The sequence below is a fragment of the Bubalus bubalis genome, chromosome 2 (assembly GCF_019923935.1).
Source record: "Bubalus bubalis isolate 160015118507 breed Murrah chromosome 2, NDDB_SH_1, whole genome shotgun sequence".
NCBI classification, from domain to species: domain Eukaryota; kingdom Metazoa; phylum Chordata; class Mammalia; order Artiodactyla; family Bovidae; genus Bubalus; species Bubalus bubalis.
Window position 1 is genome coordinate 132479905 of NC_059158.1, and position 27956 is coordinate 132507860.

General features: G+C 39.3%; 1 protein-coding gene across 6 annotated transcripts; it reads left to right on the forward strand.

Annotated features, from left to right (window-relative positions):
• The first annotated feature begins 7458 nt into the window (after positions 1–7458).
• NABP1 (nucleic acid binding protein 1) lies at positions 7459–18858 on the forward strand. Of its 6 annotated transcripts, none has more exons than XR_329436.4 (8): positions 7583–7949; positions 8065–8255; positions 8553–8691; positions 11577–11648; positions 13329–13404; positions 14040–14112; positions 15913–16036; positions 17954–18858. XR_329436.4 is itself a non-coding variant. In XM_006079521.4 (7 exons), the coding sequence occupies exons 2-7, from the start codon at positions 8165–8167 to the stop codon at positions 15984–15986; spliced, it is 525 nt and encodes a 174-aa protein (XP_006079583.1). In that variant the 5' UTR covers positions 7585–7949; positions 8065–8164; the 3' UTR covers positions 15987–16942. The 6 variants fall into 6 exon arrangements, 3 of the variants coding, with proteins under 3 accessions (XP_025133609.3, XP_006079583.1, XP_006079582.1); XR_329437.4 differs by having other exon boundaries at positions 17959–18858; XR_006548495.2 differs by having other exon boundaries at positions 18015–18858.
• Positions 18859–27956: the final 9098 nt, after the last annotated feature.

Sequence of the window (27956 nt, forward strand, 5' to 3'; positions counted from 1 at the left end):
AGCAGAAGCTGGAATCAATATTGCTGGGAGAAATATAAATAACCTCAGATATGCAGATAACACAATGCTTATGGCAGAAAGTGAGAAGGAACTAAAGAGCTTCTTAATGAAGGTGAAAGAGGAGAGTGAAAAGGCTAGCTTAAAACTCAACATTCAAAAAACTAAAATCATGACATCCAGTCCATCAGTTCATGGCAAATAGATTGGGAAACAATGGAAAGGTGAGCTACTTTATTTTCTTGGGCTTCAAAATCACTGCAGATGGTGACTGTAGCAATGAGATTAAAATACACTTGCTCCTTGGAAGAAAAGCTATGACAAACCTAGATAGCATATTACAAAGCAGAGACATCACTTTTCCAAGAAAGGTCCATATAGTCAAAGCTATGGTTTTTTCAGCAGTTATGTATGGATGTGAGAGTTGGACCACAAAGAAGGCTGAGTGCCAGAGAATTGATGCTGTTGAACTGTGATATTGGAGAAGGCTCTTGAGAGTCCCTTGGACTGCAAGGAGATCCAACCAGTCAATCCTAAAGGAAATCAACCCTGAATATTCATTGGAAGGACTGATGCTGAAGGTGAAGCTCCAATACTTTGGCCACCTGATTCAAAGAACTGAGTCATTTGAAAAGACCCTGATGCTGGGAAAGACTGAAGGCAGGAGGAGAAGGGGACCACAGAGGATGAGATGGTTGGATGGCATCACCAACTCAACGGACTTGAGTTTGAACAAGCTCTGGGAGTTGGTGAAGGACAGGGAAGCCTAGCTTGCTGCAGTGCATGCGATTGCAGAGTTGGACATGACTGAGAAACTTTACCACAAATAAAATTTTACTGATTTATTTGGTTTGCTGCTGCTGCTGCTAAGTCACTTCAGTTGTGTTTGACTCTGTGCGACCCCATGGATGGCAGCCCACCAGGCTCCTCTGTCCCTGGGATTCTCCAGGCACGAATACTGGAGTGGGTTTCCATTTCCTTCTCCAATGCATGCATGCATGATTTGGTCTATTGCCTGTTATTTACCTTAGAATGTAAGCTCTACAAAGACAGGGATTTTGTTTGTATTAGTTTTACTGATGCAGTCCCACTGCTGGCACATAGTTGTTGTCCTGTTTTTGTTTCTCCTTGGTTTTTCTTCGTTACATAGTATTTAAAAGCCAATCAGCCTACCTACCCAGCAGCTTTTTTCCCCTTCCTGTCTTTGTCACATTTGTTGTTGTTCAGTCACTAAGTTGTATTGGACTCTTTGCAACCCTATGGACTGCAGCGCACCAGGCTTCACTGTTCTATATACCTATGCGCCTCCAAGGTTGGTTGAATCTCTAGATACAGAACCTGCAGATATATGGAAGACTAACTATACATATAGTTAGTCTTACTCAGTGAGTAACTTCACTTCTAGAAATTTATCAGTTTATCTTGGATTTTCCAAGCTGATATAAAGAAAATATGTACTGTTCCAGACTTTTAATAGGTATATGAAAAAGAAAGGAAATATTCTGAACAACAGTGACAGAAATCTTTTAACCTGTTTTGGTTTTCAAACTTGGTTTGAGAACATATTAATTATCTAAGGGGTTTGAAATATATTTATGCCTGAATCCCACCTTCAGAGATTCTGATTTAATTGGTTTGGATTAGTTGTCTCTCTTGTTATATATTAGCAGCCTTTGATGATTAGTACTGAGATCCATTAATTCATTAGGGGCTGTAGATGGTAATTCTGTTCAAATCTGTGGGCCTGTATTTTTTCACAAACAAAATTAAGGGGTGAGAGTACATTATCTATAAGCATCTTTGCAACTGGAATACTCTATGTTCATACAGGAAAATCTCTTATTTAGATTATAGGAATATTTTCCATCTCTTCCTACTGGTTTATTGGTGTGTGTGTGCACATGTGTGAAAGAAGAGCACATGTAGCAAGGTCATAATGCTAGGAAAGAAGAAAACATTTATTTTTATTATAGAGAAACTGAGATAATAAATCAAAATTTCATAAAGAGTCATCAAGTCTTCCACTCCAACAGGTGTCAGGCATGATGTTAGGGCAAACTGTTACATGCTTATTGTAGGGCCAGCTAGAGCAAAAAACAGGCCTCTGAAACCAGGAGAGCTGTTTTTTTTTAAATAAAATTGTCATTTATTATTTTTATAAATGTCTTAGTCTGTAGGGGCTGCTGTAACAGAATACCATAGACTGGTGGCTTAATTTCTAAACAATAGTCATTGAGAAATATACATATTTCACAATTCTGTTGGCTGGAAAGTCCACGATCAAGGTATTGGCCGATTTGGTATCCGGTGAGAAACTGCCTCCTGGCTCACAGACATGTCTTTTTGTTGGAACTTACATAGTGAGAGGAGCAAGGAAGCTCCTTGGTGTCTTTTTTTTAATAAGAGGATTAATTATATCTATAAGGGCTCTGTCTTCTATACCTAAGCATCTTGCAAAGATCTCACCTCCAAATACTAAAACATTGGTGACTAGATTTAACACAAATGCTAAGGACACAAACATTAAGTCTACAGCAACATAGGATGCTGAGAAACATTAGCAAACAACAAGTAATTCTTTCTAAAGTGTCTAGGTATATAATATGAAAAGGACTTTTGATTTTACAGAAGCCTTCTTATGCTCAATTTGTATGCATGATTTGTAGCATTCTCTACAACATCCTTTTAAGGATAAGGAGTATGATATATACTCCAGTTAGATAAACCTTCGGAGAAGGCAATGGCACCCCACTCCAGTACTCTTGCCTGGAAAATCCCATGGACGGAGGAGCCTGGTGGTCTACAGTCCATGGGGTTGCGAAGAGTCAGACACGACCGAGCGAATTCACTTTCATTTTTCACTTTCATGCATTGGAGAAGGAAATGGCAACCCACTCCAGTGTTCTTGCCTGGACAAGGGTGGCGGAGCCTGTTGGGCTGCTGTCTATGGGGTCGCACAGAGTTGGACACGACAGACGCGACTTAGCAGCAGCAGCAGCAGCAGCAGATAAACCTTCCACCAATAAAGAAATAATTTTGTTTTATTAGTTTTGAGATCAATCAGTTGCCAAAAATATTTTTTCAGCTGAATAAATAATAAATTCAGGCATACATTTACATGTGTGGTACACTTGAAAGCTTAGAACACAGAAGTGAAAGTCATTCACTCTGTCATTAAAAGGATAATGTAGCTGAGTTGAATTAACTCATTCAGGGATGCATTTCTTCCCAAGGGAAACTACAAAGTTATTCCTCCCAAACTAACCTCACTGCCCCCACACAATTAGATATTAGGGATCAGATAAAATGTCACCACACTTACTGGGCTTCCCAGGTTGTACAGTGGTAAAGAATCTGTCTGCTAATACAGGAGACACAAGAGACAAAGGTTTGGTTCCTGGGTCGATAAGATTCCTTGGAGTAGGAAATGGCAGCCCATTCTAGTATTCTTGCCTGGAAAATCCCATGGACAGAGGAGCCTGGTGGGCTACAATCCATGGGGTCACAAAGAGTCAGACACAGCTGAGCACACAAGGCCTTTTTTTGGACCTTGCCAATCATGCTACAAAGTGGATTATCTCTGTGATGTGTGAGAACACTGTAGTTCTTGTTAGTTTTTTTAATTGTTACTTTCACCACACAATATGTCTAGTACCAAACAGGCCTTGGCCAGGTGTTCTCTTGATGTTGTAATAGTTTAAAAGAGATGGATAGTACAAAGAAAGTGAAAATAACCATTGGGGTCCCAGAAACCAGAACCTAGTAGTGAGCATGGGTAGTGGGTCCTGGCCAAACTTATGCACAGGATCTTAATGGATGCACTTCTGTATTGTTCTGGATCTCACTAAGCAATATCTTCTTTATGCAGTAGTGGTGTTGAGGTTCTGGGCATAAACTTACCATCATCTCAGAATAAGTCTATGTTTGGGCTATGAAAATGAGAAAACCCTACAGAAAACTAGTCTTAGAAGCAACACCTTGAAGTAATCTTGTAACTATAGTAAAGAATCAGCAATATAGTCCTTACGATCTAAATGGCTGGGCAGAGTGATGAATCTTTATTTATTTCACTGAATGGTAATATTAAGAAAGGTTATATGGGTGGCAATAGTCACTTTTCCAGATACCTTTTTTTTTTAATTAACCACCACCCTTGAGGAGTGATCAATAATTTAAAACTGACCTAGGTTGAAGAATTACTGAAATGCCCACTTCAGTTTATTTCTTAAGACTGCCTTTAGTTTTGGTGAATGAGAAAGCACTTGTTGCCATTTCCTTTCTGAGAACTGCTGAGTTAGTAGGGAAGGAAGTGAGAGATGTTCAATTGAATTCTGTCCTGTGGGGGAAGCACAGGGCTGGGCTGTGCCTCTGAGCACCAGCTTCTGCTTTTGTGGGGCTGGCTTCCCAAGTAGCTGGTTCGTATTTATAAATGTCTGTAAAATTGTTTTGAGTAGTCCTACCTAATCCCCTTTCTGGAAACAAATGACCCCGGGTTTAGGGAGTGGCTAACTTTCTTTGCCCAAACTCAGGGCCACAACTCAGCGGGACATTCTTAATTCATTTCCTATCCATAAATATTTTAAAGATTTGGTCAAAGCTTCAGAAAACAAAAAAGAGGGTCTGATTTAAACGTTGCTTCTGTGAGAATTTTTTTTTTTTTTTTGGTCTGTGTTGAATATAGCTTGAGAAAAACCTAGTTAAAGCATCAAGTCACATCAGATAATAATGACAGAATGAGAGCTTCTGATCCAGACTGGTAGTATATGGGAGCCCTAATGTTGGATGTAGTTCTAACATTAATTAACATGTTTCATTATTTATTTGATATTGAAATCATGCTTATATTATTTGAATACCATTTTCCAGCATTACATCAGTGTCTTTGGCACACTGGACCTTATTTGTCCATGAACTGAAAGTTTCTTAAGAATGTCTTGACTTTCCTGCTAATGTTGTTATTATTGTTGAAACTCATTTCTTGTGCTGTAATATATCTATGATGCTTGTTTGTAGATGTTTGGGAAATGGTGTGGTTGAGATAAAAATATTCAGAAAGATTCAAGGAAAAATTAAAGTCTTCTGCCAACTAAATTCTCTGATATTCTTAACATGTTACCATTTCAGATAGTTAATGATTCTTTAAAGCACTATCTTGCTGCTAATACTTTCATTTCTTTACTCTGCTTTTTGACTCATAATTCCACCATTGCAATTTAACTCTAAAAATTACCTTTGGGCTGGAAGGCTCTGGGGTAAAGATTGCCTAGATTCAAAACTCAGTTTAGCCTTGGGCTTCCCTGGTGGCTCAGAGGGTAAAGCGTCTGCCTGCAATGTGGGAGACCTGGGTTTAATCCCTGGGTTGGGAAGATCCCCTGGAGAAGGAAATGGCAACCCACTCCAGTACTCTTGCCTAGAGAATCCCATGAACGCAGGAGACTGGTAGACTACAGTCCACGGGCTCCCAAAGAGTTGGACATGACTGAGTGACTTCACTTTCTTTCTTTCTTTTTGGCCTTCCCTGGCTATGTGGTCTCAGGTGAATTTCATCATCCGTAAAATGGGGTTAAAAATTAACAATCACAGAATTATAGGATAGCAAGGGGGAAAATATTCCTTGAGTATCTACTATTTGTTAGGCACTATTGGACAATTTGGGGCTTCCCAGGTGGCAGAGTGGTGAAGAACTCGCCTGTCTATGCAGGAGACATAAGAGATGCAGGTTTAATCTCTGGGTCAGATTACCTGCAGGAGGGCATGATAACCCACGCCAGTATTCTTGCCTGGAGAATCCAATGGACAGAGGAGCCTCGCAGGCTACAGTCCATAGGGTTGCAGAGTCGGACACAACTGAAACGACTTAGCTTGTGCACACACACATCGGATAATTCATGAGCCCATGTGATGCTCTGTGAAGTAGGCATCCTTTTATTTTTGGATGATTCAATTATGACCAGAAAGCTTAGTCAATTGTCCTAAAGGTCACACAGCTGGTAACTATTTCAAGCTCAGGTTTGTTTCTAAAGCATACATCCCTTTCACTACATAACATAAAGAAAAATTTACTCTTTTCCCTCCCCAGGTTATAATGTTTCAGGGTTTCCCACTGCTATTACACAGTTGTTTTGCATGTAGAAAACAAATGCGTGACTTGATAGGTCATGACATGGAGGAAATTTAAATGTGGAAAAAGTGAAAGAAGACAATATGAAAAAACTACATACTGTATGATTTCAACTACATGACACACTGGGAAATGAAGACATTTAAATATCAGTAGTTGTCAGGGATTAGGGGAGAGGGAAGGATGAATAGGTGGCACACAATATTTTTAGGGTGGTGAAACTACTCAGTATGATACTATAATGGTGAATACACATTATACATTTATCCAATGTATAATATTATAAATGTATTATTATACATTTATACAATGCACAACACCAAGAGCTGACCCTAAGGTAAATTATGGACTTTGGGTGACGTATTAATGTAGATTCATCAACTGCAACAAAGGTACCACTCTGGGGGGGAATACTGATAATGGGGAGAGGTTATGCATGTGCAGGTGTAGAGTGTGAGGGAAATCTATGTACCTTCGTAACTTTTGCTGTGAACATAAAACTGTGCCAAAAAAAATAAATAAGTCTACTAAAAAACAAACAAGCATAAAGAAAAGCAAAATGGTGAAACGGTGTAACCTGAGAGAAGAGTAAGGAAAAATAAATGTGCAAAAGAACTTACCTGCCTAGCACTATAGAGTGAAAAACACGAAGTCTAAGTCAGACAACTTGTGCTGACGCCCTGCTTGCTCACAAAGTTACTAGGTGACCTTCAGCAACCTACCTCACCTTTCTGGCGCGTTTGCGTGCTCAGTCGCTTCAGTCATGTCTGACTCTTTGCGACCCTATGGACTATAGCCCACCAGATCCCTCTGTCCATGGGATTTTCCAGGCAAGAATAATGGAGTGGGTTGCCATGCCCTCCTCCAGATCTTACCGACCCAGGGATAGAACCGGTGTCTCTTGCACTGCAGGAGGATTCTTTACCTATGAGCCACGGGGAAGCCCCCACCTTTCTGGATCTCCGTTTGAAAATGCTTTAAAATGTGCCGGTTAAAATGATCTCTAACTTTTCTTCCGGCCCTAAAATCACAGCTTTATACCTAAGGACCCATCCCTACTTTCTTTTTCTTTCAACCCAGAACCACCACCCTCGCCTAAACCTTGTTCTTACTCAACTGCATACTTTCTGACGTTCCCGCTGGATCTTAAAACACAGCAACTGGTCCCCGTGACGGCGAAACTAAACAGAGGGGGTGGAAGACTGAACTCTGAGGGGGGAAAAATGTACTTAAGCCCAGAAGTTCCACAGCCACGGGCAGTAATATGAAGAAGGAAGATACGGATGGGTAAAACTGACGCTACGTAGCGACGGCGGAAGCGGGAGGAGGGTGGGGTGAGGCCGAGAGCCGATTGGATGGCTGAGGAGGCGGGGCCTACGCTCACAGCGCTAGGAAGAACGAGGGAGGAACCAGGGATGCTGCGCGCGCGTCTCTCGCTGGTTTCTGCTCCCTGGCTTCCCTTCCCCGGAGCCTGGAGGGCGGGTCGTCGGGCGTGCCGACGCCGGGTGGCGTCACAAGGGGCGGGGCGACCCGAGGGTCTTGCGGGCGCGCGGGCGCGTTCCGCAGTCGGTGTTTGGGACGCTGGGTGTTTGGTGACTCGGTCTCTGCTCCGGGTTCGCTGTTACAGCCCAACCCTCCCCGGAGTCCGGGACGGACAGGGCACGCGCCCGTGTCTGTGTGTCAGCGGGACTCAGGACAGAGGCGTCCTCTCGCTGCCTTTTTTTCTTCCTTTTATCCAAAGAAGGGGGCAGTTCTCACGCTTGCCTTCCTGTCGCCCCGTTGGGAGCGGGGTTGGTGTGCGGAGTGGTTCGTCTTTTTTTCTTTTAAACTTGTGAGCGCTTTTTTTTTTTTCCCCTCCCCCTTTTTTAGGCTCAGTGCCGTCTGGACTGGTTTCCTCGGTCCCTGACTAACCGCTTTCTCCCCTTCTCTCGCCACCCCCGCCCAAGGTCGCCCCTCCGCCCTCGCCCCTGGCCCGGGGTGGGTGGGAAGCTTTGTCCGGCTCCCTCCCCACCCGAGTCTCCGCAGCGTAGCCGCACCTGCCTCAATATGAACGGGGTCAGGGACCCCCCTCTTTTTATAAAAGATATTAAGCCCGGACTGAAAAACTTAAATGTCGTCTTTATTGTCCTGGAGATAGGTAAGTGAGGTCCGCAGCCCGCCCCGCCGCCCTGTGCGTCCCGGGACAGGAGGGAAGGGCACCGCCGCTGCGAGCCGGGGGCTCCCCTCCCCCTCTCCTCCCTCGCTTCTCCCCTCCCCCATCCACGTGGCCCCGTTGGCCCCCGCCGGCTCGGTAGCCCGCCTGCGGCGAGAACCCGGGGCTCTGCCTCTTCCCACCACCTTTCAGGTGCATTTTGATCCCGGAGGAGGCGTTAGCTTTTTGGAAGTCCTCATTATCTAATACACCCCTCCCCCTTTGATTTTTAAATTTTTACAGGACGCGTGACCAAAACCAAAGACGGCCATGAAGTGAGATCATGCAAAGTAGCAGATAAAACTGGCAGCATCACTATTTCCGTGTGGGATGAAATCGGAGGTCTTATACAGCCAGGGGATATTATTCGGTTGACCAGAGGGTAGGTGTGCCTAAAAGGGTTGGGGAATGAGTGCGCCTCCAAAGTAGGAGTCTGCAGAATCCGAGTTGGCTGACGCCCGGCACCTTGGCAAGTTCTGGATAAAGTTTAGTGTTTTCTGTGGGCCACTCCGAGGATTTTTGAGCCCCATTGATATTAACCTGAGATGGTGGACGGCGTTGGGATGTAACACCTTTGCCTTTAAAAGTTTCCCAGTTTCAGCTGGGAATCGAGCCACACCTTGTTTACAAATTAGGTAGATTTTTAAATACCATTCTAGAATTATTCAGTCTTTTTAGTAGATTATTAAAACTGACATAGTTAATACTTCATCTTTTTTCATTAACTATATAATGTAGTTGTCACTTAGTTTATTTCCCCAACCTTTCCCCCTTTTAATAACTTTTGAAGTCTACCCATATTTTATTTGTATACACATTTAGACCGTGTGTACTTAAATTGAGATTGTAGCTGGAGAATTTAGCCGGTTTTGTAGTATGTCAAATTTGTACACGGATGTAAAAATTGAAAGGAAGTTTACAATATCTGGAAGGTACATTCTTGAAAATGATTCCTTTTGCCCACTGTTGTAAGGTCAGTGTTGCACAAAAACCAGAATGTTGTGCAGAAAATGTTTGACAGAAAGATATCTATGATACCTCTGTCCAAAAGAGTTAGTTGGCAGATTGGTTTTTAAAAATAATTTAGTACATTCTTTTGGAGGGGTGGTGGGGGAGGTTATAAGTTAGACTGCGTTTACCAAGATTTACCAGGTTTTTAACTTAGGAAGATAAAATGCTAGAGAAGGATCTTTAGATTTTGGAAGCTTTTGGTTTACAGAATTATAATAATTCATTGGTCATAACTGCAGGAAAAGTGGGTGGAGATTGATGTTAGCTTAGTGAATAGAATCTCAGAAAAGTGTTGGATCACCGAAAGTAGGAACTTAAGAGCCCTTTAATAGTATCTTACAGGTCTTACAGCACCTTCAGGAAGTGAGGCAGAGTATCATCAAAGAAGGAAGTGAGAGTCAGGACTTAGACATTTTTTTCTCATACACTGTGACTCATGACACTGGTTAAGTCTTTTAAACTTCCACAGTTTTAACTTGCACAAAAGAGAATTTCTACCAGGGAGGGTAGGGTGAAAATTAGCATAATTAAAGTTTTTTGGCTGCCAAAGTATCTCATCCAGTGATTAGAAATTATTTTATACACTGTAAACAGCTTCTCATTTTGATTATCGCATATTTTGTAGTCACATTAAATACTTAGATGTGTCCATCAAAAAAACTGTGGAAAAACTAAGTCAGTAGCCAAGTAGTATTTGTAGGATCTTAAGGAGTATAGTTACTGAGGAGTACAGTGTAAAGGAAAGTTCAAACCCAAAGAAATCTACTATTTTCTAACTTCTGTTTAATCTTGAAGTTACTACGTTTTCTCAACTTTTCTGTAAAATGGGAATCCCAGGTGGCGCTAGTGGTAATGAACCTGCCTGCCAGTGCAGGAGACATTAAGAGACATGGGTTCAGTCCCTGGGTTGGGAAGAGCCCCTAGAGAAGGAGATAGCAACCCACTCCAGTATTCCTGCCCGGAGAATCCTATTAACAGAGGAGCCTGGCCAACTACGACAGTCCGTGGGGTCACGAAGAGTTGGACACAACTAAAGCAACTTAGCACACATACCTTACTTACTAAAGTAACATGTCCAGTGGAGTCTGACCTATTTGTAAGGCCCTTAAATTCTTGTTAAATCTAACAACAGAAGCTTTGGAAGAAAGGTATACATCGCAATAATAGTAATTTGAATATTGACATGCATATCAGAAAATCCTGCAAACATTGATCTCATTCCTGAAATAAGTGAAAGTTAAATGTTTTAGTGCTGTAATTCATGGGATCGCAAAGAGTCGGACACGACTGAGCGACTGAACTGAACTGTTTTAGTTGCAATAAGTTCAAATTTTCTCTCAGAATAGGTGTTAATTTTTACCTTAATAAGGGAAGATATTAGTGCACTGTCTCCTCAGTCAGTTTTTTGTGTAACAAAGTGATGAATGGAATCTTTAATAAATAACATTTACTAAATGAGAAGAAATACATAATGTGAGACTAGAAGAATTTTATTAACTTGTATTAAAAGATAAACCATCACTGTACTTAGTTAAGTAATGCTTGGTTTTAATGTATCTTTCTAAATCATGAAACTTAATAGTAGTTGTACAAAGAAACAAGCCTTGGGCTTATTTTAGAACATATTTTTCATAGATTTGTGTATAGGATTATTTCGTCTAATGATACTATTTGAATTCAAAATTGTTTACATGTTCAGCCGTTGTTGCTAAAAATAGGGAATTTGGAAAAACAAATCAGTGTAAGATTATGATCTTAGTTTTTTAGCCCCTTCCTTGATTAAATATGCTGAATTTTTAGTAACTTAGGAATAACACATACTAGCCTGTGTTTTATAGAGGCAAAAGAAAAACTATTTTACCAATATCTGGTAGACCAATTACGTAAGTCTAAAATTAAACACTGGGATGTAGATTTTATATGTCCTGTGATTGAATAAAGTAATTTCTGGTTAAGTCTCTGTAGTTTGAAAGTTCTCCCTTTGTTAATTGACTAAAGATGTGATCTTTGGAGTATAATAATGCTTCCTTTGCAAAAAGACTTCTATTTTCTAGGGTTAGTTATTGTTTAATTATATCAAAATTTGGCAGTAGATTTTTCTTCACATTATTATTTAGTAAGTAACAAGTTAATCAATGGCAGAGACAGGGCTTGAGCCCTACCTGCACCCCAGTACAAAAAATACAGTATAAAAATTTATTGAAGTCAAAGGAAACATAGATATTTCCCTAGAACTGATGTTTCTTTTCTTTATAGGTATGCATCCATGTGGAAAGGATGTCTGACACTTTATACTGGAAGGGGTGGAGAACTTCAGAAAATTGGGGAGTAAGTATTAAAATATGTTTCATATAATTGAATAAATTACAGATAATATCAACAGAATAACTGGTAGGTATGAAGTATGCACCTCTTTTTTGGCTGGTAAACTGAATGCTTCCAGCAGCTTAACTTTCTGTGTATGTGCTAGTTGAACAGCTGTCAGTACTGTTTCCTGTGGTTGAGAATGTCAGTTTTTCCTGGCAGAGAGCATTAAGAAGCTGAACTTGAGACGATCCCCCGTGGGACCCTTTCTGTCGGCTTTGGGAACGTGTATCTTTCAGGTGTCACAAGTACCATTTGAAGTAAACTCTGTCATCTAGTGAATTTCAGTTAAGAAGCTGAGTATTAGTTTTAGGCAGTAAGTTTAATTTTTCTTTTTCTCTGTTTATGGGTGAATATGTACCCATATGTAAACGGACTTGAAGCAGTGACAATTGAAGTCCTGTATTTATCCAGTCTAGGTACTGGACAGGCTGCCACAGTGTGAGCTTCCATAAACTACTACCCTGGTAATGTCCACCTTGACTTGGAGGAACCATCCTCTCTAGGGGTGTAAAGGTAGTTCAGTCTCCACACTGGCCTAGACATTTGGGATGTACTCATAAAGTATGGTGTAGGCAGTGAACCAGACCATTAAGTCCATTCTACTTGGTTTATGCCTAGGACACCTACTTAATACCTATCAAGATAGAGGATATCTAAAGGGAGAAGCCACAAATGGCACCAGAAAACAAAGGAACAATGTTTTCTACACTGCAGGCATAAGATACTTTGGGAAGAATAAGCAGTCTTTGAGCTTTTTTTTTTTTTTAAGCTTTTAAAGATAATAAACTGGTAACACGGCTTCCGCTAGGAGGAAAATTAGAGTTCACTTCTGTTCATATTTAGAGTAATGCTAGAGCAATGTGCTATGAGAGGTCTTAGCGTTAGTATTACAGAAAGATGTCGGATTCTGACTCAACCTTCACATACATGTACAGTATTTATAATAATGGAGGTCAGTTACATGAAGAACCACTGGAGGTCACTCAATGCATAGTGACTTTGTGTTGGGTTCAGTATAGGAGTTACCAAAACTGATTTTAATTTGTGGGTTGAGGAGCTAAGAAAATGCTTATGTGTAATGTTAATTAATATACACCATAGTCAGTTGATAAGGCTTGGGATAAACTGTTTTCTTGATAGCCAGTTGTCTTTTATTAATGCCTGTAAAATCCACTTTTAACCTTGAATGATTATCTTTGCAGATTCACAGTGATTGGTCAAAGAATGACTATGACTGGATGAGAGTGCGTGAGTGGATCAGTGCAAATCCATCACCACTGCTGGAAAAACCACTCTGGAACCCTATACATGGTTCAGAGGCATCAGTCAGCCTGTGTGGAAAAATAGGACAAAGATGTGTTCCTGTGTCCTTGATCTTTGACATTTAATTTTTGCAGTACAGAATTAGAACTAAAATACAAAATAGAATGTTTTTAACATTGTCGACAATCAAGTATTTGAGGTTTTTTTTTTTAATGAAACAAAGCTTTTAGGAAGTTGTATTGTAAATGAATAGAGTTAGCATGTTGCTGTTTGGTTAATTCATTGACATCTAAGTTCTTTATTCCTGTCAGTTATACATACTATATTAAAGGTTGATTATTTCAGAAATCATTCATATTGTCCTTTATTGTCTTTCAGATTTTGTATGGTTTATTCAGAATTGCCAAATTTCAGTGAACCTAACCCAGATTATCGAGGACAACAGAACAAAGGGGTAATTAATCCAAATGTATTGTCTGTTTTTATGATTAGGCTAATTTGAGTGTGTAATATAATTCTATGGCTAGGTTTCCAAGCTTTTCATATACTAAGTATAATGGAGACAGTTTTAAAAAGAATCTTTTAAAGGTCATTTTCATTTTATGTATTTTGTGAGTCTGTATAGGATCTGAAATGGTGCTGATGAACCTATTTTCAGGGAAGGAATGGAGACAAAAACGTGGAAGATGGACTGGTGGACAGAGTGGGGGAAGGAGAGGGTGGGACGAATTGAGCAAGTAGCATTGCGATATATACATTACCGTGTGTAAAACAGTTAATGGGAAGCTGCTGTATGACACAGGGAGCCCAGCCTGGCACTCTGTGACAGCCTTAGAGGGTGGGACTGGGTGACTGGTGGGAGGGAGGTTCAAAAGGAAGGGGACACACACACACATTCACATAGTTATGTCAGATTTGAGTTGTACAGCAGAAATCAACACAACATTGTAAAGCAATTTATCCTCCAATTAAAAATAAAATTTAAAAATTGTTTTAAAAAGCCTTGAAATTTAAAAAAAAGAATGAATGCATGTTATATGTTTATTTTGAAATCTTCATTTGATTAAGTTAAAACTTTTTTTTTTATAGGCACACAATGAACAGAAGAATAATTCCATGAATAATAGTAACAATGTGGGTACAGGTACATTTGGACCAATGGGTAAGATTTTTTTTTTTGGCGTATTTGTAATCAGGTGTAAGAATTAAGGGAATCTCTTAGGCAAAAAAAATTGTCTTTAGGCAAAAATTAGTACTAAAAGGGAAAGTACTGTGAAAGAGGGAATTCTCAAATAACTAATTTTTCTAGAAAAAACTGATACCCTCTTAAGCTAATTTATTGTGCACATTCTGTATTTAAACATTTGGACCAGTTACTGGGAACATAGTGATTAAGAAATTAAGTTTTGATGATGCATTATGCTACTTCTTGTTGATTTTTACAGAATTTCTATAATCTAGTAATTATTTTTTTTTATAGAAATTCTAGTAATTATTTACTAGGAAGTCCCCTGGTGGCTCAGAGGTTAAAGCATCTGCCTGCAATGCAGGAGACCTGGGTTAGATCCCTGGGTCAGGAAGATCCCCTGGAGAAGGAAATGGCAACCCACTCCAGTATTCTTGCTGGAGAATCCTATGGACGGAGGAGCCTGGTGGGCTACAGTCCTTGGGGTCGCAAAGAGTCGGACACGACTGAGCGACTTCACTTTCTTTCTTTCTTTCTAGTAGTTATTTATAGTAGATTCAGAATAACTGGTTATTTTTGTGTACTGAAAGCAGTTTATCCTCAGATTAATAGCTCACCTTAGTTTTTCATATGCTAATAGCTGGCCTTTACCCCTCAAATACCTTGAAGGTCAGTGGCTCTTATATCCTTGTTAAAGGTCCTTTGAAGCCTTTATTCTTAAAGACTTAGGGAAAAGTCTGTTGTGATTGGAATTCATTAGGGTGGCTGAGGGCTTCTCTGGCTGCTTAGACTGTAGAGAATCCACCTGCAATGCAGGAGACCTGGGTTCAATCCCTGGGTTGGGAAGATCCCCTGGAGAAAGGGCATAGCAACCTATTCCACTATTCCTGTCTAGAGAATCCCCATGGACAGAGGAGCCTGGTGGACTGAGGTCTGTAGGGATGCAGAGTTGGACACAGCTGAGCACACAGCACAGTGTGGCTGGAATTTACTTGACCTGTTGGCTACATGTTTTGGCACAGCTCTGATGATTGTTATGTTGTGGGACACTTTGCTGTTTTTCGTTTAAAAAGTTAGAATTATAGTCTCTCTCTTAAAACATTACTAACCTTATTTGAACCAAATGCCAATACTTATATACTATTTTTCTTTTTACTTTTTCCCTCAATACAGGTAGTACATTATCTTTGCTTTTTTCCTATTTTGTTATTATCTCATTCAGTTCCCCAAGTTCTTTTCCCCCACTCCTTATTGATACAAGCATCAAGTTAATACATTTGAAGTAAATACACATTTGGAAAAACGTAGAACTCACACTGATTTTTTTTCCAGTAGTTTATAAGTAAAGGTGTTTGTTTTCCATAATATTCTTATAAGCATTAATAGCATGTGTTGGAACTTCAAATAGATGTAATTCTGTCTGAAAATGGTGATTTTTTTTATATTCTTTCTTAGGAAATGGGGTTCAGACTGGCCCAGAAGCGAGGGGATGCCAATTTTCATATGCTGGTAGAAGCAGTGGCCGGGGACCTATAAATCCACAGCTACCAGGAACAGCTAATAATCAAACAGTCATGACCACTATAAGTAATGGCAGGGACCCTCGGAGAGCCTTTAAAAGATGACCTATGCCAAATACTCACATGTAGTTTTTAAACTACATGCCCTACTTGAACACTTATTGCACTTTTATTTATTGTTAACTGTGAAAACTGTCCTTTATCTGTTTCTTTTTATGTTTTTGGTTTGTTAACAAGAGTGGTTTGTTTTTTATAGAAGAACTATTAAGCTGCTCGAGTCTCCTATTGAAGAATGGGAACACTCTGAAGAATAGGGGCATTTATTTTTAGAGCAAAAAGATCTTTGGATATCCTCTAAAAAACCTGCACCCATTTCATGGGTGAGTTACTTATGCCATCAGCATTTTAGCCTCTATGAGTCTGTCTTCTATATAAATTTTGTAATATTTAAAAAAGGCTTAGTGGGAGATGTTCTTTTGTCTTAAATACAGATATTGCCAACTGAAGCAATAACCACCAAAAAAAACAAAAATCTGGTCAATGTTAACAGCAATTTTTGAGTGTGACTCCAGGGAATGATTGACTTTTTGAGTGACTGCCATTAAGATTTTCCAAGAACTGAATCATCCTAAACTCTTTATTTTAATTACCAAAAAGCATATTCTTTATCAGAATTATGGAACAGAATGTGATCTGTATTATGAAAAATTTTTAGAAGGAATCTAAATTTATTTTAGGGTAGTCCTATTAATATTTATCAGCTTTGTGCATTACACTGAATGGAAATTTAAACCTGAGGCCTTGAATGTTTATTTTTTGAAACTACCGTGTCAGATATTGAAATTTAATTTGAGGGAGTTACAAAATGATAGTAAACATTGATCTAACTTTTACAAATTATGGTAGATAAATATTATAGTGAAGGCAATTCAAATTGAATTTATGTAGAAATATTCAATCTTATATAGGGTCCTGGGTACTTGCAGAAAATCAGCCTGGAGTGAAAATCCTAGGTACTTACTTATTTGAGGGGAGTGTGTGTGTGTATTGTCAAAATTTCTGAACATAATTCACAAAGCCTTATCAGCAGAAGTTAAGAAATGGCTCTCTCAAAGAAGCAAATACAGCTTTATTTAGAAATATAAAGGTTAAATTTACTCATGTGATGTTAAATGGTGTCCAGTTCCACTTTTCACTGTAGGGTGGATAACTGGAACATTTTTCCTTTGTCAGAATTAAACTCTTCTTCAAAATTATCTCTTGAATAAAATTTGCATTAATGTTAACAGACCTACCTTATTTTTGCTCTTTTCATGATTTACATTGGAGAGCCAGTACTTTTTTTTTTTTTTAACTGTAACTGAAGTCATCATGACTTCAGCCTGTGTGACTACTTAGCTCTGTATTTATTACTTTGTCTTTTTTCTCTCACCTCAAATAGCAAAATAGTTTAAGTAGGCTTTGTTTTCTGAAAGTGCCATGGCGTTTGAATATAAAAATCTGTGCCAGATATTTATTTGCTCTAATCCAGTTTCTAACAGTGTGCCACATATCAGGAACCGTGTCGGTAGTGTTAAGGGGTAAATGAAGTAATGAATAAGCTCAAGAAGTTTCTTTATGGTACTTAAGTGGGAATTATATGTTATAGAAATAAGTTTTCCCTTTATTCACAAACTGATTATTATAGTTCATTTGGTTTTGTGGCTAGTATTTTATCAAGATGTTCGCAAAATTACAGATGTTTGAAGTAAAAAAAAAAATTGCAAATTAGTTTTTTTTTTTTTTTTTTTAATCTGTAAGTAAGGGTAGGAGCTCTAAGACTGAGTTCTTGGTGGGAGATGAGTATTAAAGGTGGTTTTGAATGAAAGAATTTTAGAGTTTAAAAAAAAATAATAAGGTAATGGCTTGCTGAGATGCTAATCCTGGCCTGATTCTCTTCACCTGTGGTATTGGACAAGCTGTTCACTTAAAACCTCTGTAAGCTTTAGGTTCCATTACTGTAAAAATAAGTAAGTGATATTACCCCTTTAGAGTTATTTAAGATTTTTCCAAGTGAATGATTAGAATGATTTCTAGCTCCTAATAAGCAGTCAAATGTTTGTTTAATCATACCTCAAGAATAGAAAAAAATGCAGGAGTTAGGTGTGGAGGTATTGTTACCCTTTAATGTGTTGAGATTAAGTAGAGAAAGACCTTATATTTTACTTTTGTGATTGATGTTTGCCTCAATAATTTAACCTTGCTGTTCTGTGGGTTTTTTTTTAAATCATTTATTAACAAATTTCTTTTTTCTTAAGGGAAGCCTCCAAAACCAAAGCAAAGTGAGTTACAATTCATATTGAATATTTGCCTTCTCAGCCTGCTTGGACAGTACTCATCAAGAAGTTAAGAGGAAGAAAGATTCCCACCTTCCCCCTTCCTGGCGCTTTCAGCTAACAACTTCTTAAGTTTAAACATCTGAAAACAAAGGCCATTTGGTATAGAAATACACACTACTGGGTTTGAGTCCCACTTTATCTTTCTAAGTCAGTTCTGAAGTGGATTGAAGTGAATTGAAGTCTCATTAGGCAGGTGGCCCCTTCTCTCTGGGCAGGTTCTTTGGGGGGTTACTACAATACAGACTTGGAAACATGAAACCCATAAAGCAAGGTGATGTTACATATTAGTGAAGCCTGCAGTATGCTTTCCCATGGACATTTATGCCAACTCATTTTTGCTTGGTTCCTGTAGTTTTAGTAATTGCATTTTAAATTTGAGGACAGTTGAACTTGAGGCTCCCCTAAATAATTGTATCACTGAGAACCGAGTATTTGTCACTTGTAGTTTTATTTTTTAACATTTTAAGAGAATGTTTAATTTGCTGGGTTGAGTAATAATGCCGAGGGAATGATACTAAAAACAGATACGAGGTTAGTAAAATCAGTGATCTATAAAGAACATGTAATCAGAAAGTGGTTAACTGGCCCTAGAAAGTTTTCTCAGAAGGTACAAATTTGAGAGTATTTTACATCAGTCTTAAGACATAGTAACAATTCTTAGTTTATATGGATCTGATATTTCAATTTTGTTATTGACATGCCTTCCTTTTTGTTATACCTTAATAATACCATTATCATAATGTGCCATAATGATAGATTGCTCCAAGCAATTGTAGGCTGCCGTGACTCTTAATTAAAGAGATTTAATGTATTCACAAAGGTTCTAGAAACAACAAACAAGAAAACCACGTGAAAAGCAGTTTTAACATAAGACTTTCACACCAAAGTCTGTTTATTCTTCTAGACTTGTTTTTGGAGTAGACTTGTTTTCTGCTATGATGCTTTTATTTATTTATTTTTTAATTTTATTTTATTTTTGCCTTTTTTTTTTTAATCTACTTTTCCTTGTGTTAATTTGTTTTATCCCCTATCTGATGGAAGTGAACATTTCTAGTAGAAGAGAGTCACAGTTGTTTTCTGGTACAGGATTAATGATGAGTAAAAGCAGATATACTTGGCCATAGTGACAATCTGAGTATTGAGGTTCCAGCCAATTATTAAATAGATGTTGGGGTAAACAACCCCACATTTCACAAAGTAGCCATAGTGACTAACAGTTGAGATATGCTTTTGAGGAAATCTAAATGTGACCTTGGGAAAAGCACTATCCTGAATGGTACGTTGTTAGGACCTGAGGGGGAGAAACTAGAAAAAACTTTCCAGGTGTGTTCAAGTTTTTTCCAAATCTCCTCAGGTTTACTTCATTAGGGATCCACCAGAATTTGTTCAATGCTGTGACCACAGTACACCAGGTTTCTGAGCTAAAAGTGTATAATGATGTTTCTTAAAGCACAAATCACAGATGAGAGAATCAAGTCCAGGCCATCTGACAAACCATTCATGTAGTGTTTCCTCATTAAGAACATTAGGTCCAAAGAGAACTCCTAAGAGCTGTTTACCACTGAGATAATAAGTATGATGAAAATCAGCATTTTAACAAGTTTTGACTAGCAGACATTCCATTTGTCTTTTTCAAGGCCTTGATAAGTAATACATGTCTTTAAAAATCAGATCTTTAACCATTTTAAACCAAAATTTGAGTACATTTTTGTTTCATGCCAACAAAATTTATACTTCTGGACATAGTCCAGTTTCTTTGTGCACATATTGATACTGAATAAAAGTCTCAAAATATGGTTTATAAACCTGTAAGATTTTCCCCAGGAACTTGTTAGGTGTATGGATTATTTCTGTGCTCCACCAGAAGAACGTATAAGTGTAGGTTGGAGAGAGCTGCACTTGAAACAAAGTCCCTGAAGATTTTTGTCTCCTGCCCTTGATACTAACACAGAAATAACTTTATCTTGAAATAAATGTACACATGCACATACCAGTTAATTTTTGTGAGGTTAGAATGTATCAAGGTTCTAGATTATAAAAAATGGTACTTAGACATATGCACCTCCAAAAGTCAGATAAAGCAGGGTAATTCCAAGCAGGATAGAGTTTGAGTACAGCCTGTCAGCACTCTTGAGTTTTGAACTAGGTTCAAATAGAGTATCTTAGGGTCAGGTTATCCATAGTGGAATTGCCTGGCTTCCTCTGCATCTATATTGATCAAAGTGAAAATACGCGTTTTTCAAACTAGTTTTCTGTTAAAAGAATTAAAATAGATTTTATCTTTGCTTATTTCAGCAAGCCTGTTTGCAGCAGCATCTGCCTTTCTCCTGTCTCCCAAAGCATTCCTCAATTCCCTTTATTGTGTAGAGAGGCTGGCCAAATAGAGAAGTAGTGGACTTGGAGGCCTATATAAACATTGCTGAGAATACCTCCAGAATCTACCCTCATTGACCTCGATCCTGTTCTTCAGAGGGGCAGGTATCAGATATTTTACATAAATGAGTAATAAGCAAGGCATAGCTTGACTGCCAGGTGGGGCTAGTCTTGATTCAAATAGTTATAACCCGAATAGGAAGCTGAGTAAGACCTCTGACCTAAGACTAAGAAAACTAATAAAAACGGTCAGTTCAGTTCAGTCGCTCAGTTGTGTCCGACTCTGCAACCCTCTGAATCGCAGCACGCCAGGCCTCCCTGTCCATCACCAACTGGAGTTCACTCAGACTCATGTCCATCGAGTCAGTGATGCCATCCAGCCATCTCATCCTCCGTTGTCCCCTCCTGCCCCCAATCCCTCCCAGCATGAGTCTTTCCAGTGAGTCAACTCTTCACATGAGGTGGCCAAAGTACTGGAGTTTCAGCTTTAGCATCATTCCTTCCAAAGAAATCCCAGGACTGATCTCCTTTAGAATGGACTGGTTGGATCTCCTTGCAGTCCAAGGGACTCTCAAGAGTCTTCTCCAACACCACAGTTCAAAAGCATCAATTCTTCAGTGCTCAGCTTTCTTCACAGTCCAACTCGCATCCATACATGACCACTGGAAAAACCATAGCCTTGACTAGATGGACCTTTGTTGGCAAAGAAATGTCTGCTTTTGAATATGCTATTTAGGTTGGTCATAACTTTCCTTCCAAGGAGTAAGCGTCTTTTAATTTCATGGCTGCAATCACCATCTGCAGTCATTTTGGAGCCCCAAAAAACACAGTCTGACACTGTTTCCACTGTTTCCCCATCTATTTGCCATGAAGTGGTGGAACCAGATGCCATGATCTTCGTTTTCTGAATATTGAGCTTTAAGCCAACTTTTCATTCTCCTCTTTCACTTTCATCAAGAGACTCTTTAGTTCCTCTTCAGTTTCTGCTGTAAGGGTGGTGTCATCTGCATATCTGAGGTTATTGATATTTCTCAATATCAATAACCTCAGTCTGATTCTAGCTTGTGCTTCTTCCAGCCCAGCGTTTCTTATGTACACTGCATATAAGTTAAATAAGCAGGGTGACAATATACAGCCTTGATGTACTCCTTTTCCTATTTGGAACCAGTCTGTTGTTTCATGTCCAGTTCTAACTGTTGCTTCCTGACCTGCATACAAATTTCTCAAGAGGCAGGTCAGGTGGTCTGGTATTCCCATCTCTTTCAGAATTTTCCACAGTTTATTGTGATCCACAGAGTCAAAGGCTTTGGCGTAGTTAGTAAAGCAGAAATAGATGTTTTTCTGGAACTCCTGCTTTTTTGAGGATCCAGCAGATGTTGGCAATTTGATCTCTGGTTCCTCTGCCTTTTCTAAAACCAGCTTGAACATCTGGAATTTCATGGTTCACGTATTGCTGAAGCCTGGCTTGGAGAATTTTGAGTATTACTTTACTAGCGTGTGAGATGAGTGCACTTGTGTGGTAGTTTGAGCATTCTTTGGCATTGTCTTTCTTTGGGATTGGAATGAAAACTGACCTTTTCCAGTCCTGTGGCCACTGCTGAGTTTTCCAAATTTGCTGGCATATTGAACTGCAGCACTTTCACAGCATCATCATTCAGGATTTGGAATACCTCAACCGGAATTCCATCACCTCCACTAGCTTTGTTCGTAGTGATGCTTTCTAAGGCCCACTTGACTTCACATTCCAGGGTATCTAGCTCTAGGTGAGTGAGCACACCATCGTGATTACCTTGGTCATGAAGATATTTTTTGTACAGTTCTTGTGTGTATTCTTGCCATCTCTTGTTAATATCTTCTGCTTCTGTTAGGTCCATACCATTTCTGTCCTTTATTGAGTCCATCTTTTGCATGAAATGTTCCCTTGGTTTATCTAATTTTCTAGAGATCTCTAGTCTTTCCCATTCTGTTGCTTTCCTCTATTTCTTTCCATTGATTCCTGAGGAAGGCTTTCTTATCTCTCCTTGCTATTCTTTGGAACTCTGCATTCAGATGTTATATCATTCCTTTTCTCCTTTGCTTTTCGCTTCTCTTCTTTTCACAGCTATTTGTCAGGCCTCCTCAGGCAGCCATTTTGCTTGTAGTCAGCATAATTAGTGCCATCTACTGGATGGTTACTAAATGGTTTTAGTAAATTAGGACTCTGGCTTAATGTGGGGAAAAATTGCCATTATTCCATCAGATGGGAATTTTTTTGATGTTTAAGCATGTGTCAAAGATCAATAAGGAGTTGAGCTATATGTTTATAGTTGATGAACAAGCAACACTGACATTAAAAGTAGATTCCTTTCAGTTAAGCAGCTTTATTAAATAAACCCTGAACAGCTCCTTGAAGGGTCAGAAAATATGGGAATTGTTGCCAAGTTTTGTACTCTTTTTATATATTTCAATAATACTGGTGGGAAGTGTAAATTGTTAAAAATACCTTTGGGTGGGCGGTGGTTTGGTAAAAACAGAAGTAGAACGCTAAACTGCTCTTACAAATTTTATTCCTTTACTAGTGATATTTTGTCAAATCCTGGCCAAGTGACTGCGTTATGTTAGCTTTGCAGAACATAACCTATTTTAATTGCCAGAGACAATGTGCTTTGGTGAAAATAACATGATTTTGAGCTGAGGAGATCTTGGTTTGAGACCTAGTTCTATTTACTGGCTCTATGGTCATGAGCTTCATTTTAAAAAGAGGAATCGGGGGCTATCTATGTACTGGCAGAGTGATGAGAACTATGTGAGCCAATGTATGCAAAACATCTGTTCCATATCTAGAGCTCAACAAGTGTTATGTCTTTTTCCCCATGAGCAATGGAAATAAGAGGCAAATACTGATCATTTCTCCATGCCATTATTAAGAGACAACCTTTTCTATAAAATCTGGAATATTAAGCAGTTTATATAATTGCAATTAACTTCCCTTTTTTTTTTTTAAAACAAAAACAAAAACAAAAACAAGCTTTTAGAGTCTTCTGGATGCAGAAAAGTACTATGCTGAGATTTTACCATGACAGTTGTTGGATTGAGTCTTCACAAAATCTGTCCAATAGCTGAGTACCTTGCGCTGTTTTTTTTTCCATTCATCCTTTCCCAGAGGGTGAAGGCGTGACTATGAAAGTGCAGGGGAAGAAGAAGAATTTGTGGGCCAGGGTTTGTGTCAGGGAGAAAGTCAGTGGCCAAGGGGAAAACAGAGGGTACTGGAAGGGATTCTGTATTTCCAGTGACATCCTCAGTGTTGCTGTGTACCCAGAGTTTGCAGGTTTGCTTCTGATAAAGCATTAGGTAACTTTCCCCAAGATTCTATTATGAAAAATTTCAAACGTGTTGAAAGAATTGTAGACACGTGTACTCGCCAGTGAGATATTGACATTACTATCTGACTCTGCTTGTTTTTATTCCATCTGTCTATTCATCCTATTCTATTCATTAGTCTTTTTAATACATTTCAGCTAAACTGCAGACATCAGTGAACTGAATATTTCACTATTTTGGCATACCTGTTCATTAATGGAGTTCAAGTGGGTTTTTAGTGTAAAATTTATAAAGAAATGCACAAATCTCAGGTGTACATTTGTGAGCTTTATTGAATGCCTATGCCACCTGTGTAACTCCAACCCCTGTGGAGATACGGAACATTGTCATCATTCCAGAATGTTCTCTCATGTAGCTTCCCGAGTGAATTCCTCATCCCCACAGACCCAGTGGCAGTCACTTTTCTGATATTTTAAAAACAACTCAGCTTAAAGCTAACAGTTTCCCATGTACCAAGGTCAGCTCTAGATTGCCTCGCTGAGTTACATAATTCCAGTTTCCACCATGCCAGAATACAACCAAGCCCAGCACCCTCACACACCTCACAAGTGTAATTCCATGACTTTGGTATTTTTAAGTCTCTCTCCTTGTTTCAGTTTAGCTCTGGCCTTACTAACATCTATTTTTTCCCCCTCAAGATTTACATCTGACACCCTAGACTCTTGGAGCAGAAACTGCTGGAATGAAGACCAGCTGAGCAATAGGAATTGCAGTCCTACGAATGTGACTGGAAGGAGTTGGTTACCTGGAACACACACCACTGCCAAGAGCAGCTTTGAGTCAGGGATTAGAGGGGGAGCCTCTGGCAGGATATGATATGAAGTCCTCTGGGATGGAGTGCCAGGAGAAGAAGATGCACACTGGAACTTCAGTGTTTACAGGTCAAATGCTCAGCTGTTAGCAGGTCTTGAGTTTAAAACTGATTTCTTAAGGCATGAGCTGACCAGAAGTGTCTTCTACTTCTTACGGTTTTGCCTTTTCTACCCATCAGTTGGCTTCAAAGCCGGAATACTCAAAGAGTGTGAAAGTTCCTTGCCAAGCAGAGGCCCGCCACACTCAATCTATAGGGAAGCATCCCTAGATGAAACACACTGAATAAAACACTATTGTGTGTTCTTTCCCAATTTATGTACACATGTATACACACATATTAATCACTGTCAACAAAGTTGTTTCTGCATTAAGCCCACATTTCTCAGGTACTTGCCTTTTTTAATTACTTGGTCTCTACTTCTTTAATGGGTACCCATAATTTATTGTGGGGAAGGCAATGGCACCCCACTCCAGTACTCTTGCCTGGAAAATTTCATGCACGGAGGAGCCTGGTAGGCTGCAGTCCATGAAGTCGCTCGAGTTGGACACGACTGAGCGACTTCACTTTCACTTTTTACTTTCATGCATTGGAGAAGGAAATGGCAACCCACTCCAGTGTTCTTGCCTGGAGAATCCCAGGGACGGGGGGGTCTGGTGGGCTGCCGTCTATGGGGTCGCACAGAGTTGGACACGACTGAAGCGACTTAGCAGCAGCAGCAGCATAATTTATTGAGCCCTTGCTATGGTCCAGCACTGTACTTATGACTTCCCTACATTATCTCATTGATCCTATTAAATGACCCTGTGAAGAAGGTTTTCTTATCCTCACAGATTAAAGATAAAAATGACCAAGATTTAGGAGGGTTGAGCAATTTGCCTGAGATCACACAATCAGGAATTTATACTTTCAACTGCCCCAGTAATATGGAAACTGGGAGGCTCCTGCTGACTCACTGGGCAGTGTGGACAGGAGTTAGGGTTTGAGTTAGTTTTAAAAGGGAGTGTAAATTCAGCTATAGATAGAGACAGAGATGGAGAACAAGAATACAGAATTTGACTAAGTCATATTTTCACTTGGAATTAGTCATACTTTAAATGTCAACTGAATACACACCCAATTAGTTAAAGAAATTTAGTTTACAACAAAGGTGGTATCTTGAGAGGGAAATGAATAATTAGATCCCCTCCTCTCAACACAAATATAGAACAACATGGGTGAATTCCCTCATTATTTGGAAATGGAGAAAAGTTATTCCAACAAGGGCTCAAAATCCAGAAACATGGTTTTAAAAAAAAGAACCATGAAGACAAATTGGAAATAATATTTGTAATTTATATCACTGATAAAGGGCTAAAAGTCCTAATATATAAAAAGCTTGTAAAAGTAGAAAAGACCAATTTCTATGAAAGAAATGGACAAAAAATATAGGCAGTTCACAAAAAAATTCAAATGGTTCTTAAGCATATGAGGAGAATGCTCAATCTCATTCATATTGGGAGATGTAAATTAAATTGCCACTGAGATCCATCACTCTCTTTTAGATCAACAAAAATACAAGAGTTTGAAAATACACTCTATTGGTGACACTGAGAAACAGGCACTTGCTAGTAGGAGGGAATACAAATGGTCTAATCCCTAGGGTTAGGGGTAGGGAGAATTGGAAGTTTTACATTGGAATTTGCCCTGTGACCCAACATCCTAGTCCCTGGGGATCTATCCTTGTGGTGGATTGTAAATGACTTCTAGAAGACCTCTGCCTGTATGCATATCTTTGGGTGGTCACCCTCTTCCCCAAACAGTGGTTTTGTCTGAGTACCCTGGGACGGTGGCAAAGTTAATGCAAGCAGAAAATTGAGAAGTACTTGTGCACTGGGGCTTGCTTTCTTTGGATGTGCTTAGAACCCTGAGATTGGCACAAGAACGCATAAAGAAGTGCTAGCTAGCCTCCTGGGTGGTGAGAGGCCACACATGGCATCTTGGTTGACAGCCAACCAACCTGCTGACACATGAATGACTCTACCTTGGATTAACCAGTTCCAACTGAGATGACAGCTGACTTGAGTCACATGAGTGAGAACATGTGACTGAAGTCAGCTGTCAGTCACGTGTTGAACTCTGCCAAAATCGCTGACCTACAGAATGCTGAGCTAATATATGAGGTTGTTGCTTTACACCACCAAGTTTTGAGGTAATGTGCTATAGATAGCAAAAGCTAACTGATACTATTCTAAAGATACTCTGACAAACGAAAAGACATGTTCACTGAAGCATTGCCTATAATAGAAGAAGACTGGGGACAGCTCGGATGTCCACCAGTTCAAGGATGGTTGAATACAGTACAGTGCATTCACTCAGGGAATACTAAGCAACTGCACTAGAAGTGTCTCTACATTTATGAAGTGACTTTCAGGATATGTTTTTGAGTGGGGAAAAAAAGCAAAGTACAAAATAGTCCATATATGTGCTGCTTTTTAAAGAAGGGGAATGTGAATATTTTTGCTTTTATTTTTTTAAATGGAAGAACTGACAATAAAAAATTACTTCTTGAAGAAAAAGGAAGGGGACACAAATGAGACTTCACTAATATATTTTGTTTTGTGACTATAATTTTAGAATTATGGAAATGTTTATATGTAGTATACACACACACACACACACACACACACACACACACACACACACACACATGAAATCATGAGAATATTTGATCTCACAGCTGGGCACCTGTGAGACTCACTGGAGGTTGGCAATATGCCAGCAGAACTCATCAGGAAGCCACTCATTCGGGTGCTGCTGAAACTCAATGGGAGGTGAGTGCCCCTGTGAAACTCCTGAGCTTGATTGGCCACGACCACAGACAAGCAGTGGAGAGCACAGTAGAAGCTGGAAGAGATGCTCCTTCCTCTTCCAGTGTCTCTCTGATGTCCTCTAATGACAAAGCTTAACATCTTGCCAAAAGAGAAATATTTCTAGGGTCTAACTTTAGAATTACACCCTGGAACAAGGAAGGGTGGGTTTGGAGCTGCACAGTGTTAGGTTGATAACTAGCGCACATACTGCGGTATTTATAGATGATGTAATAGGATGTCTGCAGTTCACTTCAAAATAGTCCTGTAGGTATAGATGAAACATTATCATTCACATGTTGATAATTATTGAAGTTAGGACAAGTATATAAGGGTTCCAGCTTGTGTTTCTTCCAGTCCAGCGTTTCTCATGATGTACTCTGCATAGAAGTTAAATAAACAGGGTGACAATATACAGCCTTGACGTACTCCTTTTCCTATTTGGAACCAGTCTCTTTTCCATGTCCAGTTCTAACTGTTGCTTCCTGACCTGCATACAAATTTCTCAAGAGGCAGGTCAGGTGGTCTA

Excerpts from the sequence above, each read along its gene's own strand:
- NABP1 (XM_006079520.4), top strand. The coding sequence starts at position 8,165 with ATGAACGGGGTCAGGGACCCCCCTCTTTTTATAAAAGATATTAAGCCC. Across the intron at positions 8,256-8,552 it reads CTTTATTGTCCTGGAGATAG|GACGCGTGACCAAAACCAAA; the intron begins GTAAGTGAGGTC and ends AAATTTTTACAG. Across the intron at positions 14,113-15,591 it reads AGGTACATTTGGACCAATGG|GAAATGGGGTTCAGACTGGC; the intron begins GTAAGATTTTTT and ends ATTCTTTCTTAG.